Here is a 13,991-nt window from a genome sequence, read left to right on the forward strand (position 1 = left end):
TTCACTCATTCATTCATACACACACACACACACACACACAGGTTCTGCAAGGTTGTTATAGTTACCAGCCTTAGAGTTGCTCATGCCAAGCCACTGGCCAGGTGGCCTGGACATGAGGAGGGAGCAAGGCCTTGTCAGATGCTCATCTGATGCTCCTGGAAGTTGGTTTGCAGAATCAGACCCCAAGGTTCTCACTTTCTAGAGTCCATTTTTATAGGAGTTTCTTCCTATGCCAGTCTATGGAAATTGCTTCATCATGCTGTTGCTGAATCAATCAGCAGATAGCACATTCCTGACGGCTCCATGCTGCTAGATGTTATCTTGTTCTTTGGTTCTCCCATTCTTGAGGCTGTTGGGTGGATTCCAGTCTGCCCTCCGGGGGGTCCTCTGGTTATTTCCACTTGATGCCTTCTTCAGCCGATGGACACTGGATTCTTAGGCTGGCACCTCCCTGATCATTCAGTAGTTATCCACACCAAGCATCCATCCACATACATCCTCTATCTCTATTTTAATCACAATAGTTAATACAACAAAAGGGCGGGGAGTCTCTGGGTCCTGTTTCTGTTGTTACAGAGTATTGCTTTGAGTCTCTCTGTGTGAATTGCTTTCAGAACAGACTCTGTCTTAGAATGTACTAATGCAATTAGCAGCTTGCAAGTTTCACACATAGAGGGAGAGAAACAGTACCAAAACCCAAGAGACCTCTTAATTAGTAATACCCTGGAATTTAAACTATGGGGAATCAAACTCATTTGTGATTTTAATACAGAACTTCTTTAATATGATCCAACAGGTACGCCAGTTCATCCTCCTGCTATATGAGTAAGGGGACTCTCAGTGAACCCAGCTGGGGAACTTGTTACCACAAGCTAGTCTTGAGAGCTAAAATTCTAGTTGGATTCAAAAAAGGGATCACAAACGTCTATGGATAACAAGCCAGAGTAAATGTAGAGAGAATTTTAAAACCAACCAACCAAACAAAAAACCCAAACAGTTAGATGGGATTAAAACCTAGAGCTGTTCAAAAAAGTTCTGAGAAGATATTTTGCCAGAATTTGTTGATTTTTCAAAACCTGAAATATCCCTGAAAATTCCAACGGAACCCAGGTAAGTTGCAAAATGTAGAAGGCTTTGTTTCTATTAGATCGGAGTGGCCAACTTGTGGCTCCGGAGCCACAGGCGGCTCTTCAGAAGTTAACATGCGGCTCCTTGTACAGGCACCACCTCTGGGGCTGGAGCTACAGACACCAACTTTCCAGTGTGCCAGGGGGTGCTCATTGCTCAACCCCTGGCTCTGCCACAGGCCCTGCCCCCACTCCACCCCTTCCTGCCCCCTCCTGAGCCTGCTGTGCCCTCCGCCCCTCCCTCCAGAGCCTCCTGCACACCACAAAACAGCTGATCGGGAGGGAGGGGGAGGCGCTGATTGGTGGGGCTGCCGGTGGGTGGGAGGTGCTGGGAGCAGGGGGGATGACTGATGGGGGGCTGCTGACCTATTACTGTGGCTCTTTGGCAATGTACATTGGTAAATTCTGCCTCCTTCTCAGGCTCAGGTTGGCCACCCCTGTATTAGATGCTTTCATGCAGCCTGCCCATCTAGCTCCTCAGCAGAGCTGCAGGTGGTTTGCCTCAGAGAGGGCTTTCGGAGTCCATGGTTTCAGGGCAGTCTGCCCTTTGGTGGAGGACTGTTGGGATCCTAATCTGAATAAAACCAAATTCTGAAATAAAATCTTCCATGAACGAGAATTACCTTTCTCCACACAGCTGTAATAAATCCCTCATGCTTCAGGATATAAACGAGCTCTCACTGAGATATATTGAGGAAAATTTTACTTTGTGGTTAGGATACTCTATAACTGCTGTGTGAACAATATTTTTTCGGGGCCGGGAGTGCGGGGAAGAGGGGCAGCATCTTCACCTGAAGCATCTGGTGTTGGTCATTCTCAGACACAGGGGCACAGAACTTCCAAACTAACAAAACCAAAAAATCTTCAGTTTGTTTGAAGCAGGAATTAACATCATTGGTGGTGGAGTAAAGTCACAGCTAAAGGCTGCTTTTAATTTACAGGCCTGTTTCTTGCATCTTATCTTCAGGCATTAATATTATCCTCAATGTATTTCTTCAATAATGCACAGCATAGGGTTTCCTGGGGACTGCATATCTTATTTTAGAACCCTATGTTAGAGTAGCATCAAAACATGCAACCTGCATTTGTTAGATGCATTAGTTATCTCTATTTTGACAAACTTGAGTATACATTAGTGGTCCTTTTATTTCACTTTTATGTACATAGAGAGAATGTTATGGACAACAGCTATCATTTTTGATCTTCATCCTGAAGCCACCAAAACCCAGCAATCCTTGCCCTTTTGCTCCCAACTGCCAGAGTGCTAAAAATAATTTTTAAAAAGCCATCAAAGAGACACTCAGTGGAAAGAATCTGAACAGCAAATCAATAAATGGTTCATTTAAGCAGATGCTGAAGTCCAGCTGTGTCACCCTGCCTGCACCTGGTTTTACTTTCCAGGCAATCTTGGGTTTCTCCTGCCCCCACCTTTTCAGGGGAAGGTGAGGGCAGGGAAGAACACTGTTTGGTTTGGTGATCAGCATGGATTAAAAAAAAAAAGTAATTTAAATAATGAGATTTATAATTTAAATTACATTTTTGTCTTTAAAGATAAACCAATTTAAAATTAAATTTGGAATTATGACAACCTATGTTGAGACCTAAACGTGATATAATCTATTAAAATAATTTAAGATAAATTTTCAAAAATATTAAACGGTACTTGTTTGTGGTCCAAGTTTTAAAGAAAGTCAAACCACTGAACTGATGACTAAGCACCAGCAACCAGAGTTTGTTGAAGTGTTAAACCAGCTTTTAACAGCAGTAGCCTCTTCTGCAAGTGCAGAGAGAATATTTTCGTCATTTCAGAGTGGTCAACTAGTTCAGTTCAATCACTAGTTCATTCAAAGTTGAGAAACTGATTGGGAGTTGATAAAGCAGGAAAACTTGTTTTCCTCTCCCAATCTGTAAATAAAAACTAGGTGTGAGAGGATAAGATCCGTTCTAAAATCTTGAAGGATATGGTACCAAAACAATCACTTCAATTCACTAACAACAAACAATATTTCCGTTGTTTAAAAAATCAGTTTTAAATGCAAAACAAGCTTATCAAAACATTTGGCTTTTGTTTCCAGAACACTGAAGGTAGTTTTATTTAACTAATACATTTTTAAAAGCTGTTTTACTCACTTCTAATTGAATTCCAATTTTCATCCAAATAGAGCTTGACACAAATCACAAGTAAAAAATTAACCACCTAGTAAATAAGAAATGCATCATTCATTATTTTCTAATGTAAAAATTAAGTATCTGAATAAATGTATATTGTTTAAATAAATGTGTATAGCTATAGTGTATTGGCCTGGTTAGCAAAAGAATGCTTAAATTTTGTGTAAAGGGTAAATTTAGTTAAAAACTGTTGATTTTCAGGGATTACCAGACAGTGTGAACCAGCTTTACTTGAGGGAAAATAACTAAAAAGTATAAATATAAATTAAGATTTAAACTTATTATTTAAATCAAGGTTTCCTGCTTCTGAATTAAATCAATCCACACTATTGGTGATGGGCTCTTATTTCCCTTTTAAATGTTTTTGTTCATATTGTAGGTTGGGTGTAGGGCTTTGATGTCCCTGACTTACAGTACTTTTAGAAATGTTTATTATAAAGCAGCATCCACCACTTGTAAAACCAATTAGCAACATATCAGATTTTAAAGAGAAATAACCCTGGCCCAAACTCACTGTTGGCATAAGTGAGCGTTAACACCATTGACTTACCCAGCCTTTAGAATTATAATAGTAACAAAACCATTCACTGCAAACTCCGGAACCTGCTTGGCCTTGCATCTTTAACTATCCTACTTGGTCATCACCTATATGAGAAAAAACTAGTATGCAGTTGTCAAGGTTCCTTCCCCACTCTGAACTCTAGGGTACAGATGTGGGGACCTGCATGAAAAACCCCCTAAACTTATTCTTAGCAGCTTAGGTTAAAACTTCCCCAAGGTACAAACTATTTTACCTTTTGTCCCTGGACCTTCTTGCTGCCACCATCAAGCGTCTAACAAATATAACCGGGAAAGAGCCCACTTGGAAACGTCTTTCCCCCCCCAAATCCCCACACCCCCTTTCCTGGGGAAGGCTTGATAAAAATCCTCACCAATTTGCATAGGTGAACACAGACCCAAACACTTGGATCTTAAGAACAATGAAAAAGCAATCCGGTTCTTAAAAGAAGAATTTTAATTAAAGAAAAAGTAAAAGAATCACCTCTGTAAAATCAGGATGGTAATCGGATTCAAAACAGAGAGAATCCCCCTAAGCAAAACCTTAAGTTACAAAAAGACACAAAAACAGGAATATCCATTCCATTCAGCACAACTTATTTTATCAGCCATTTAAACAAAACAGAATCTAACGCATATCTAACTAGATTGCTTATTAACCCTTTACAGGAGTTCTGATCTGCATTCCTGCTCTAGTCCCGGCAAAAACAACACACACAGAGATAACCCTTTGTTTCCCCCGCCCTCCTCCAGCTTTGAAAATATCTTGTCTCCTCATTGGTCCTTTTGGTCAGGTGCCAGCGAGGTTGTCTTAGCTTCTTAACTCTTTACAGGTGAAAGAGTTTTTCCTCTGGCCAGGAGGGATTTAAAGGTGTTTACCCTTCCCTTTATAATTATGACACCACCCGCCCCGCCCCCCCCCCGCAAATCACAGATAGGGTGAAAGGCTGGCTGTGATTTCTTCCTGGAGCTCTAGGAGAAAACAGAATTAATAAGACACATACACCTCTAAATATACTACCAAGTATGTAAAGACTAACAATATTTTTCACATCTCAAGGATGATTTTAACCAGTTGATTCTGGGAAACTTTCACAGGAGAGTGCATCAGCCACTTTGTTAGATGCTCCTGAGATGTGTTGGATGTCGAAATCAAAATCTTGGAGAGCTAAACTCCACCGAATAAGTTTTTTGTTATTTCCCGTGGCGATATGAAGCCACGGTAGCGCAGCATGGTCGGTTTGCAGGTGGAAACGCCGTCCCCAAACATATGGACGTAGCTTTTCCAGAGCGTAGATAATGGCGTAACATTTTTTTCCACTGACTGACCAGTTGCTTTCCCTCTCAGACAGCTTCTTGCTGAGAAACACTACAGGGTGAAATTCTTGATCCGGTCCTTCCTGCATTAAAACTGCTCTCACACCACGCTCGGACACATCTGTGGTTACTAGGAACGGTTTGTCAAAGTCTGGGGTCCTTAGCACAGGGTCAGACATGAGTGTTGCTTTAAGCTGGTTAAAGACCTTCTGCCACTCTTTGGTCCACTGAATGGCATTTGGCTGTTTCTTTTTGGTTAGGTCTGTCAGTGGGGCGGCGATTTGGCTGTATTGCGGTACAAATCGCCTGTAATATCCGGCCAAGCCTAAGAAGGATTGGACCTATTTCTTTGACTTTGGGACAGGCCACTTTTGGATAGCATCCACTTTGGCCTGTGGGGGGGTTGATAGTTCCTTGACCCACGTGGTGTCTAAGGTAAGTCACTCTGTTTAGGCCTATTTGACACTTCTTAGCCTTAACAGTTAGTCCTGCCTCCCTTATGCGCTCGAAGCCTTTTTGTAGATGTTCCAGGTGTTCTGCCCAGGAATCCGAAAATATAGCCACATCGTCAAGGTAGGCGACTGCATATTCTCCCAATCCCGCTAGGAGACCATCTACAAGTCTTTGGAAGGTGGCGGGTGCATTCCGCAGCCCGAAAGGGAGTACATTAAATTCATACAGCCTGACATGTGTGGTGAAGGCTGACCTTTCCTTGGTGGATTCATCTAGCGGTACCTGCCAGTACCCCTTGGTTAAGTCCAAGGTAGAGATGAACTGGGCCCGTCCCAGTGTCTCTTAATTGGGTGAACTATTAGAGATGTGCATGGCATTGGATGGTTGTCTGGGCGAGTTACAGCATTTAGCTTACGGTAGTCCATGGAAAAACGTCTCCCCCCAGCTGGTTTGGGAACTAGAACCACTGGAGATGTCCATGCACTGCCAGAGGGGCATATTACACCCATCTGTAGCATATCCTGGATCTCCCATTCTATAGCAGTTTTAGCTTGAGGAGACGCTCAGTAAGGTTGGACTTTAATTGGGTGAGCATTACCTGTGTCAATGGAGTGGTATGCCCGTTCAGTCAGTTCTGGGGTGGCTGAGAACGTCGGCGCGTAGCTAGTGCACAGCTCCTTGATCTGCTGTCGCTGCATACACCCAAGGGTCATGGAGAGGTTCACCTCTTCCACGCCACCAGCACTTTTCCCTTAGTAGTAGACACCTTCAGGCCACTCAGCATCATCTCCTCCCTGGGCTGTAAACTGACAAACCTTTAATTCTCTGGAATAAAAGGGCTTTAGATAATTAATATGGTACACCTTAGGCTTTTGGTTGGAGGTGGGGAAGGCCATGAGATAATTAACAGCTCCCAGACACTCCTGGATCGTGGATGGCGCTTCCCATGATGCTTCCATTTTATGGGCCTGGAGCGCCTTTAAGACCATGACCTGGTCCCCTACTTTGAAGAAACGCTCTCTGGCATGTTTATCATACCAGGCTTTTTGCTCTTTTTGAGCATCCTTTAGGTTTTCTTTAGCAAGGGATAAAGAGGTTTGGAGGGTGTTTTGTAGGTTCGTTACAAAGTCCAGAATGTTAGTTCCTGGAGAAGGTGTAAACCCCTCCTATTGCTGCTTCACCAACTGTAATGGCCCCTTAACCTCGCGGCCATATACAAGTTCAAATGGTGAAAACCCTAAACTGGAATATGGTACAGCCCATAGAGCAACTGCTGCAACACTAGGTCCCAATTGGAGTGCTCATTTACGAATTTACGTATCATAGCCCCCAAAGTCCCATTAAATTTCTCCCCCAGGCCATTTGTTTGATGATGGTAAGGGGTGGCAACCAAGTGATTCACCCCATGAGCTTCCCAAAGGCTTTCCATAGTTCCTGCCAGGAAATTAGTTCCTGCATCTGTGAGGATATCTGAGGGCCAACCTACCCTGGCAAAAATGTTTGCTAGTGCCTGGCACACACTTCTAGCTCTAGTGTTGCTTAGAGCTACTGCTTCCGGCCATCGGGTGGCAAAATTCATGAAAGTCAGTATGTACTGCTTTCCTCTGGGTGTCTTTTTCGGAAAAGGACCCAGAATATCCACAGCTACTCGCTGAAATGGAACTTCAATGTTGGGGAGTGGCTGGAGAGGGGCTCTGATCTGGTCTTGGGGTTTTCCCACTCTTCGGCACACCTCACAAGACCGGACATAGGTAGAAACATCCTTGCCCATTCCCTCCCAGTGGAAGGACCTCCCCAAACAGTCTTTGGTCCTGTTCACCCCAGCATGGCCACTAGGATGATCATGGGCTAAGCTCAAGAGCTTGACCCGGTACTTAGTTGGAACTACCAACTGTCTCTGAGGATGCCAGTCTTCCTGGTGTCCACCAGAAAGAGTTTCCTTTTATAAAAGTCCTCTTTCTCCAACAAATCTGGATCGATTAGAAGAGCTGAGAGATGGTGGGTTGCTCCGTGCTGCTGTCCAAGCTCTCTGGAGGCTTTCATCTGCTTCCTGTTCGGTCTGGAACTGCTCCCTTGATGCTGAAGACATCAGTTCCTCATTGGATTGTGGACCTAGGCTTGGTCCCTCTGGAAGCGGATGGGGCTGTTTCCATTGACTGTGAACTGCTCTCCGCTGGTGCACTATGTTGGGTTTCAGGCTCCGGCTGAGCTTCCGGTGTAGGGTTATCAGCTGCTGCCGGTTCCGGTTCTGGGACTGGCTCTGTCTGGGTCTCTGGGACTGGATCCATTACTGCTGTTGCAGATGTTGGCATGGAGTCTGAGTCCATCACCTCTGACCAGGTCCTGGTAGAAGTTTCCGGAACACAGCTAGGCGTGACGGCTTGCTTAGCCTGGCTGCGGGTGACCATTCCCACCCTCTTGGCTAGGTTCACACGATTGGCCAAGTCTTCCCACAACAGCATGGGGATGGGATAATCATCATATACTGCAAAAGTCCACGTTCCTGAACAGCCCTTGTACTGGACAGGCAACTTGGCTGTAGGCAAATTGAAAGAGTTGGACTTGAAGGGTTGAATTGTCACTTGGATCTCTGGGTCTATTAAATTGGGGTCCACTAAGGAAGCATGGATAGCTGACACTTGTGCTCCAATGTCCCTCCACGCGGTGATCTTCTTCCCGCCCACACTAACAGTTTTCCTCCGCTCTGAGGGTATCTGGGAGGTATCTGGGCCTGAGGACCTCTGGTGTGATTCCAGTGCAATGAACTGTAATCTGTTGGGGTTCGTGGGGCAGTTGGCCTTCACATACCCTGGCTAGTTACACTTAAAACATCGTCCAGCTGACGGGTCACTGGGGTGAGGTGGGTTTCTGGAGAACGGTGTGGCAGGACGATACGGTATCTGGACTATTCCTTGGTGTGTAGTTGGGGCCTTGGGCTGCCCCCGGTAGTAGGGTGTGATCTGAGGGTGTCCCTTCTGGTATCCGCTCCAACTGCAACCAGGGTTGTTGTTCTCTCCTCCCTCCACCCATTTTGTTCTGGCTTGCCCCGCCTCTCTGGGGGTCTGGGACTGCTTGTATCGATCAGCATAAGAAGCAAGACTTTCTGCCGAGTCCATTTCCTTATCCCATAAACACTGTTTTATTTCCTCCTTGGACATATTCAGGAATTGCTCCTGAGCTATCAAATCACACAGTCAGTCAAAGCTAGTGACTCCCCTTCCTTGGACCCATTTATCTAACAGATCCTTCATCTGATTTAGACAAGCCACATTACTTAGTCCACACCCTCTCTTAAGAGTTCGAAATTTTACTCTGTACGTTTCAGATGTAATTTGAAATTGCTTTAAAACCAAATCATTGAACTTATTATAGTCAGAAGCCTCATCAAAAGGCATCTTATTGAATATGTCCAGAGCTCTTCCAGTTAATTTTGCGACCAATGTGGTTATCTTGTGAGCTTCAGGAATTTTATGGAGAGTGCAGAGTCTCTCAAAGGTGAGAAAATATTCAGCAATATCACTGGATTCATCATACTGTGGATATAGTCGCTCCCATTTGTGGATTGTTGGGGAAGGATGATTAGGATTTTCCAGTAGATTCCGCTCAGCCCTTACCTTCTCCAACTCCAGTTCATGCTTCCTCTCTTTTTCCCTCTCCTCCATTTCTTTTTCCCTTGCCTCCATAGCTCTCCTGTGAGCAGCCTCTTGGTGTTTTTCTGCCTCTATAGCTCTCCTGTGAGCAGCCTCTTGGTTTTTTTGTGCCTCTCTTGCTGCCTCCAGTTCTCTCCTGTGGGCAGCCTCTTTGGCTGTTTCTGCCTTGGGCTCTGTCATGTTTGCCTCTCTGTTTTTAACTAACTTTACATCCGAGAGTTCGAAATCAAACAAACAAAAACAAAATTTGGCTTGTCAAAAAATAAATAAATAAATATATAGGTTGTGCTGTAACCGGATACCTATGTTCTCTGATAGTGACTGTCAGCCTACAGAAAAATCCTTTTAAAAAAAAACAAACAAAAAAAAAAAACAAAAAAAACCTAACACCTTTGTCTCCAGGCAAATAGGCAGAAAACCCCTTTAGTTGCTCTTAGGTAAAAAAAAAAAAACAGCAACAACAACCACCTCTTCAGGTCTGTGAAGACTTGTGAATTTCCCTGCAGGAGGTTAACTACCCTGCCTTTAGGTAGAGAAAACTCCAGCTCACAAAAGACAATTCCCTTTTGTCTCTGCTCTGGCCCCCAAGCAGAAACAAAAAAAACCTCAAACTGCTTTCAGCTTAAAACTGCTTTCCAGCAGCCCAAAGGGAAAAAAAATGTCCTTTTTTAACATCCGTGTTTCTGGTTCAAAAAATCTCAAATTGATCTCAAAATGATTTCAAGTTAATTCCACCGCTCTGCCACCATGTCAAGGTTCCTTCCGCACTCTGAACTCTAGAGTACAGATGTGAGGACCTGCATGAAAACCCCCCTAAGCTTATTCTTAGCAGCTTAGGTTAAAACTTCCCCAAGGTACAAACTATTTTACCTTTTGTCCCTGGACCTTATTGCTGCCACCACCAAGCGTCTAACAAATATAACCGGGAAAGAGCCCACTTGGAAACATCTTTCCCCCTCAAATCCCCCCAAGCCCTACACCCCCTTTCCTGGGGAAGGCTTGATAAAAATCCTCACCAATTTGCATAGGTGAACACAGACCCAAACACTTGGATCTTAAGAACAATGAAAAGGAATCAGGTTCTTAAAAGAAGAATTTTAATTGAAGAAAAAGTAAAAGAATCACCTCTGTAAAATCAGGATGGTAAATACCTCACAGGGTAATCAGATTCAGAACATAGAGAATCCCTCTAGGCAAAACCTTAAGTTACAAAAAGACACAAAAACAGGAATATCCATTCCATTCAGCACAACTTATTTTATCAGCCATTTAAACAAAACAGAATCTAACGCATATCTAACTAGATTGCTTATTAACCCTTTATAGGAGTTCTGACCTGCATTCCTGTTCTGGTCCCAGCAAAAACAACACACACAGAGATAACCCTTTGTTTCCCCCGCCTGCCTCCAGCTTTGAAAGTATCTTGTCTCCTCATTGGTCCTTTTGGTCAGGTGCCAGCGAGGTTGTCTTAGCTTCTTAACCCTTTACAGGTGAAAGGGTTTTTCCTCTGGCCAGGAGGGATTTAAAGGTGTTTACCCTTCCCTTTATATTTATGACAGCAGTAATGATACTCTTATTTAAGTTTAAACTCTATTCAAGGAGGTTAAAAACTGGGATGAGTTTTAGGGGTTAAAGCTGGAGTGAGGACTCCTTTGGTCTATTCTTGACTCTGCCTCTGATTCACTGACTGATATGGTAAAAATTACTTAGCCATTTTCTTCTTCAATTTACCCATCTGTAAAAGGAATAAAATACACGCTTACCTGACAGTGGAATCCATCTTTAAAGAGATGTACTGATTTTTTCACCATGTATAATTTATGTGTGGAACTCGTTACCAACAAAATATCACTGAGGACAAGTACTTATGATTCAAAGGATGATTGCACTTTTATGTGGATGATAACATTCATAGTTTATATAAGGTAGGATAAAAGTTTTAGGACCTCCACCCTCATCCTTTAGAGCATAAGCCAACCACTGAGGTTAAGAAGAAACTCTTCCACCCTTGGCAGGTTATTACATAATTTTCCATTGTGGTATTCCGTGTGCTCTCTTCTGACCACCTGGTACTGGCCATTTATGGGCACCAGACATGATACCAGAATCATGGAATGGTATGGCAATTCCTATATTCCTTACTTGTTTGCACAGTAAAAAGATATCCTTGGGTGCTACAGAAGTGTAAACTATTATTCAAGTATGACTTCCTTCTTATTACAAAAAGTAAAGCGATTTGTTTAAAATAAGTCTCTAGTGTGACCTTTACTTTTAAATGGTGCCTAAAAATTATACACAACTTTTAACACAATCAACACAGGGACTTTTACTGTGTATATTGATGCTTCCAGTGAGCTGTCATTTTAGTCAACTGGAAAGTCCCCCTCCCACAGAAAGATAGGAAAGCAATTTTTTGTGAAGTCTCCTGTGGTTCCCAGTTGACAATCTCAAGACTCCACACGTATGGCTGCTCAGATTCCTCCCCCCCTGCCCAATTTCAGATATTGAATCAATAGAAGGCCTGGTAACTCCAAAGCTAAGGAGTCCCATGGAGTTTCAATTCCTGACAATAAGTGCCACTTAAGGAAAGTTTTCTGCGGTGCTGTGGATGGTTTTGTGGTTAAGGCTTCAGAGTAGGATTCAGGAGATATGACCTTGAGCAAATCACATTTCTTTACTTGTTCCTCATTTGCAAAATGGAGATTATAGTAATTTGCTGCCTCACCAGAGTATTTTGAATATAAATTTAATATCTGTGAGGTGCTGACAGGGAAAAACTGTCAAAGAAATAAAATATCATTGTTCTTGAGCATGGTGCATATAAGGCAAACAGCATTAAGACTGGAAAAAATATCATAATGACTGTTACCTATTGACATTCTGTGACCAACTAGAAGGTAATGAGACTGCAGCAGCACTTTCAAACTGCCCTTTGCCGAAAGTCAAAATCGAAGAGTTTGTTGCTGATCTGCAGATGGTTTGCATATTATCTGTGAGTCTGTTTTAGTTCTCAACCCCAGGGAATCCTAACCAGCTGATAAGAGGAAAAAAATGTTAGTGTTGATTCCAGCTTTGGCTCACTTGTACTTCCCCACTTTACAGAAGATGACGTGACAGCGACTCTCCCATGGTGCCCTTCAAATAATAACAAAAGGGACTTGTCCCATGCAATACTGTCACATACTTATACAGGGATAGGGGCTGCTGGCTACAGAGCTTTCTTTGTACCAGGTGTGTTCATAAGAAGAGCCTCTCATGCTCTGCCCAGCACGGCTGAAGAGCCTTTATACACAGCGCCCCCTGGTGGCTGCACAGTAGAAGACAGTGTAACTTTCCATGGCACGGAAATCCCATCCCAGGCTGGCTGGGGTGCGTGGAGGGGGGCCGCTGTTCTCAGAGGGGAACCGGCTGCCCCCCGTCATGTCACGTCAGGTTTAGGGCAGTTCTCCAAGCCTCTCACCAGACCCCTCCCTTATGTTTGGGGGCGGGCTCAGAGTCGGTCTCTGGGGAACGAGGTTTGTGCGGAGCGTTTCAGGGGGACGTGTCCCCTCCCCCACCTTCCGAGCCTCTGGGCCAGGACCAGCAGCTCGCTCCGGGCGGGCGAGACCCCCGCCGGCTCTTTAAAAGAAGCGGAACGTTCCCGCCGCGCCTCCGGTGTCGCGGGGGCCGATTTCACCGCCACACGGCGGGTCCCTCGCGCGGAGCGTCCGCCGGCCGCCGAGTCTCTCCCGGCTCGTGTCTCTGCCGCGCTCGCCATGGACGCGTTAGCGGCCGAGCTGGGGGCTCTGACCCCGGAGCAGGCGGCGGCTCCCGTGAACACGGTGGAGGTGAGCGAGGGGACGCGGATAAAGGCGCCGGAGGAGGAGGAGGGGCACGCTCCGCTTTGGCGGCGAGCGGCGGCGCCCCCGCCAGCTGTCTCCCCGAGGCCCCTGTTGCGCCTGCGTAGAGGCTCCCGCTTCAGCCATCCCTCTTCCCGCAGCATCCGCTACTGCGCATGCGCCTAGGCCCCGAGGTTCGCTTTTCCGGCAGGCTTTCCTGGCTCCAGCCACCTGGGTCCCGAGTCACCTGTGGCGCATGCGCAGGATCAAGCCACCCTGTCCACGTTGGCCTGTCCCTCCCCGCAAGCTCCAGACGGCTGCTCTGCCTGGCAGCCCCCGGGCCTGGTGCCAGTGACCGGGCAGCCAGTGAGATGCTCGCAAGGGGCACGGCCTGGTGCTGTGCAGCCTCCTGTGCCATTGAGCCCAGCGGCTGGTGGAGGGCGCCCAGCCTTTCCCCGGGGGACCGTGGCCGCCCCGGGATGTCCCAAGGCCAGCGAGCACCCCGCTCAGTGTGGGCAAGGGCAGGCACGTGTGAGCCGCCCGCGATGAGGCTGCCTAACACGACAGGAGACGCGCCAGCCTTGTCTACACAGGGCAGTTAGCAGCGTTTCTCATGCGGTGTGATTTCAGTCTCGATAACGCCTGTAGAGGGTGACACACAAAGAGCCTGGCTCTTACCTACCCCTAGGGAAATTTGCCTATCCAGCCCTGTATCTACCTTACGCTGCTGCCCATCACCATAGTACTTGAACCCCTTCCACGTAAAATGGATAGCAATAGCAATGTTCCTCCTGGACTTTGTGGCGTGTCTGGCACTTCTCCTTTTTTGGGGTAAAAGCACTGCATGGGTTAGGGGCTTTGTTTTTGATATTTTTATGTTTTAATCCCCCCGCCCCCTT

The 13,991-nt window shown here is 45.5% G+C and overlaps 1 protein-coding gene across 2 annotated transcripts in view; it reads left to right on the forward strand.

The window, feature by feature from the left end:
* Positions 1 to 10,513: 10,513 nt before the first annotated feature.
* Positions 10,514 to 13,991, forward strand: part of POLR3B (RNA polymerase III subunit B) — a 124,834-nt gene continuing 121,356 nt past the window's right edge. Inside the window, exon 1 of one of the 2 annotated variants that reach the window (XM_084617906.1) lies at positions 10,514 to 13,101. In XM_084617906.1, the coding sequence (XP_084474032.1) occupies positions 13,030 to 13,101 (72 nt within the window). In that variant the 5' untranslated portion in view covers positions 10,514 to 13,029. The remainder of the gene's footprint in view (positions 13,102 to 13,991) is intronic. The other variant, XM_084617907.1, reaches the window with a different exon arrangement.

The sequence above is a fragment of the Lepidochelys olivacea genome (assembly GCF_965140295.1).
Source record: "Lepidochelys olivacea isolate rLepOli2 genome assembly, chromosome: 1".
Classification (NCBI taxonomy): domain Eukaryota; kingdom Metazoa; phylum Chordata; order Testudines; family Cheloniidae; genus Lepidochelys; species Lepidochelys olivacea.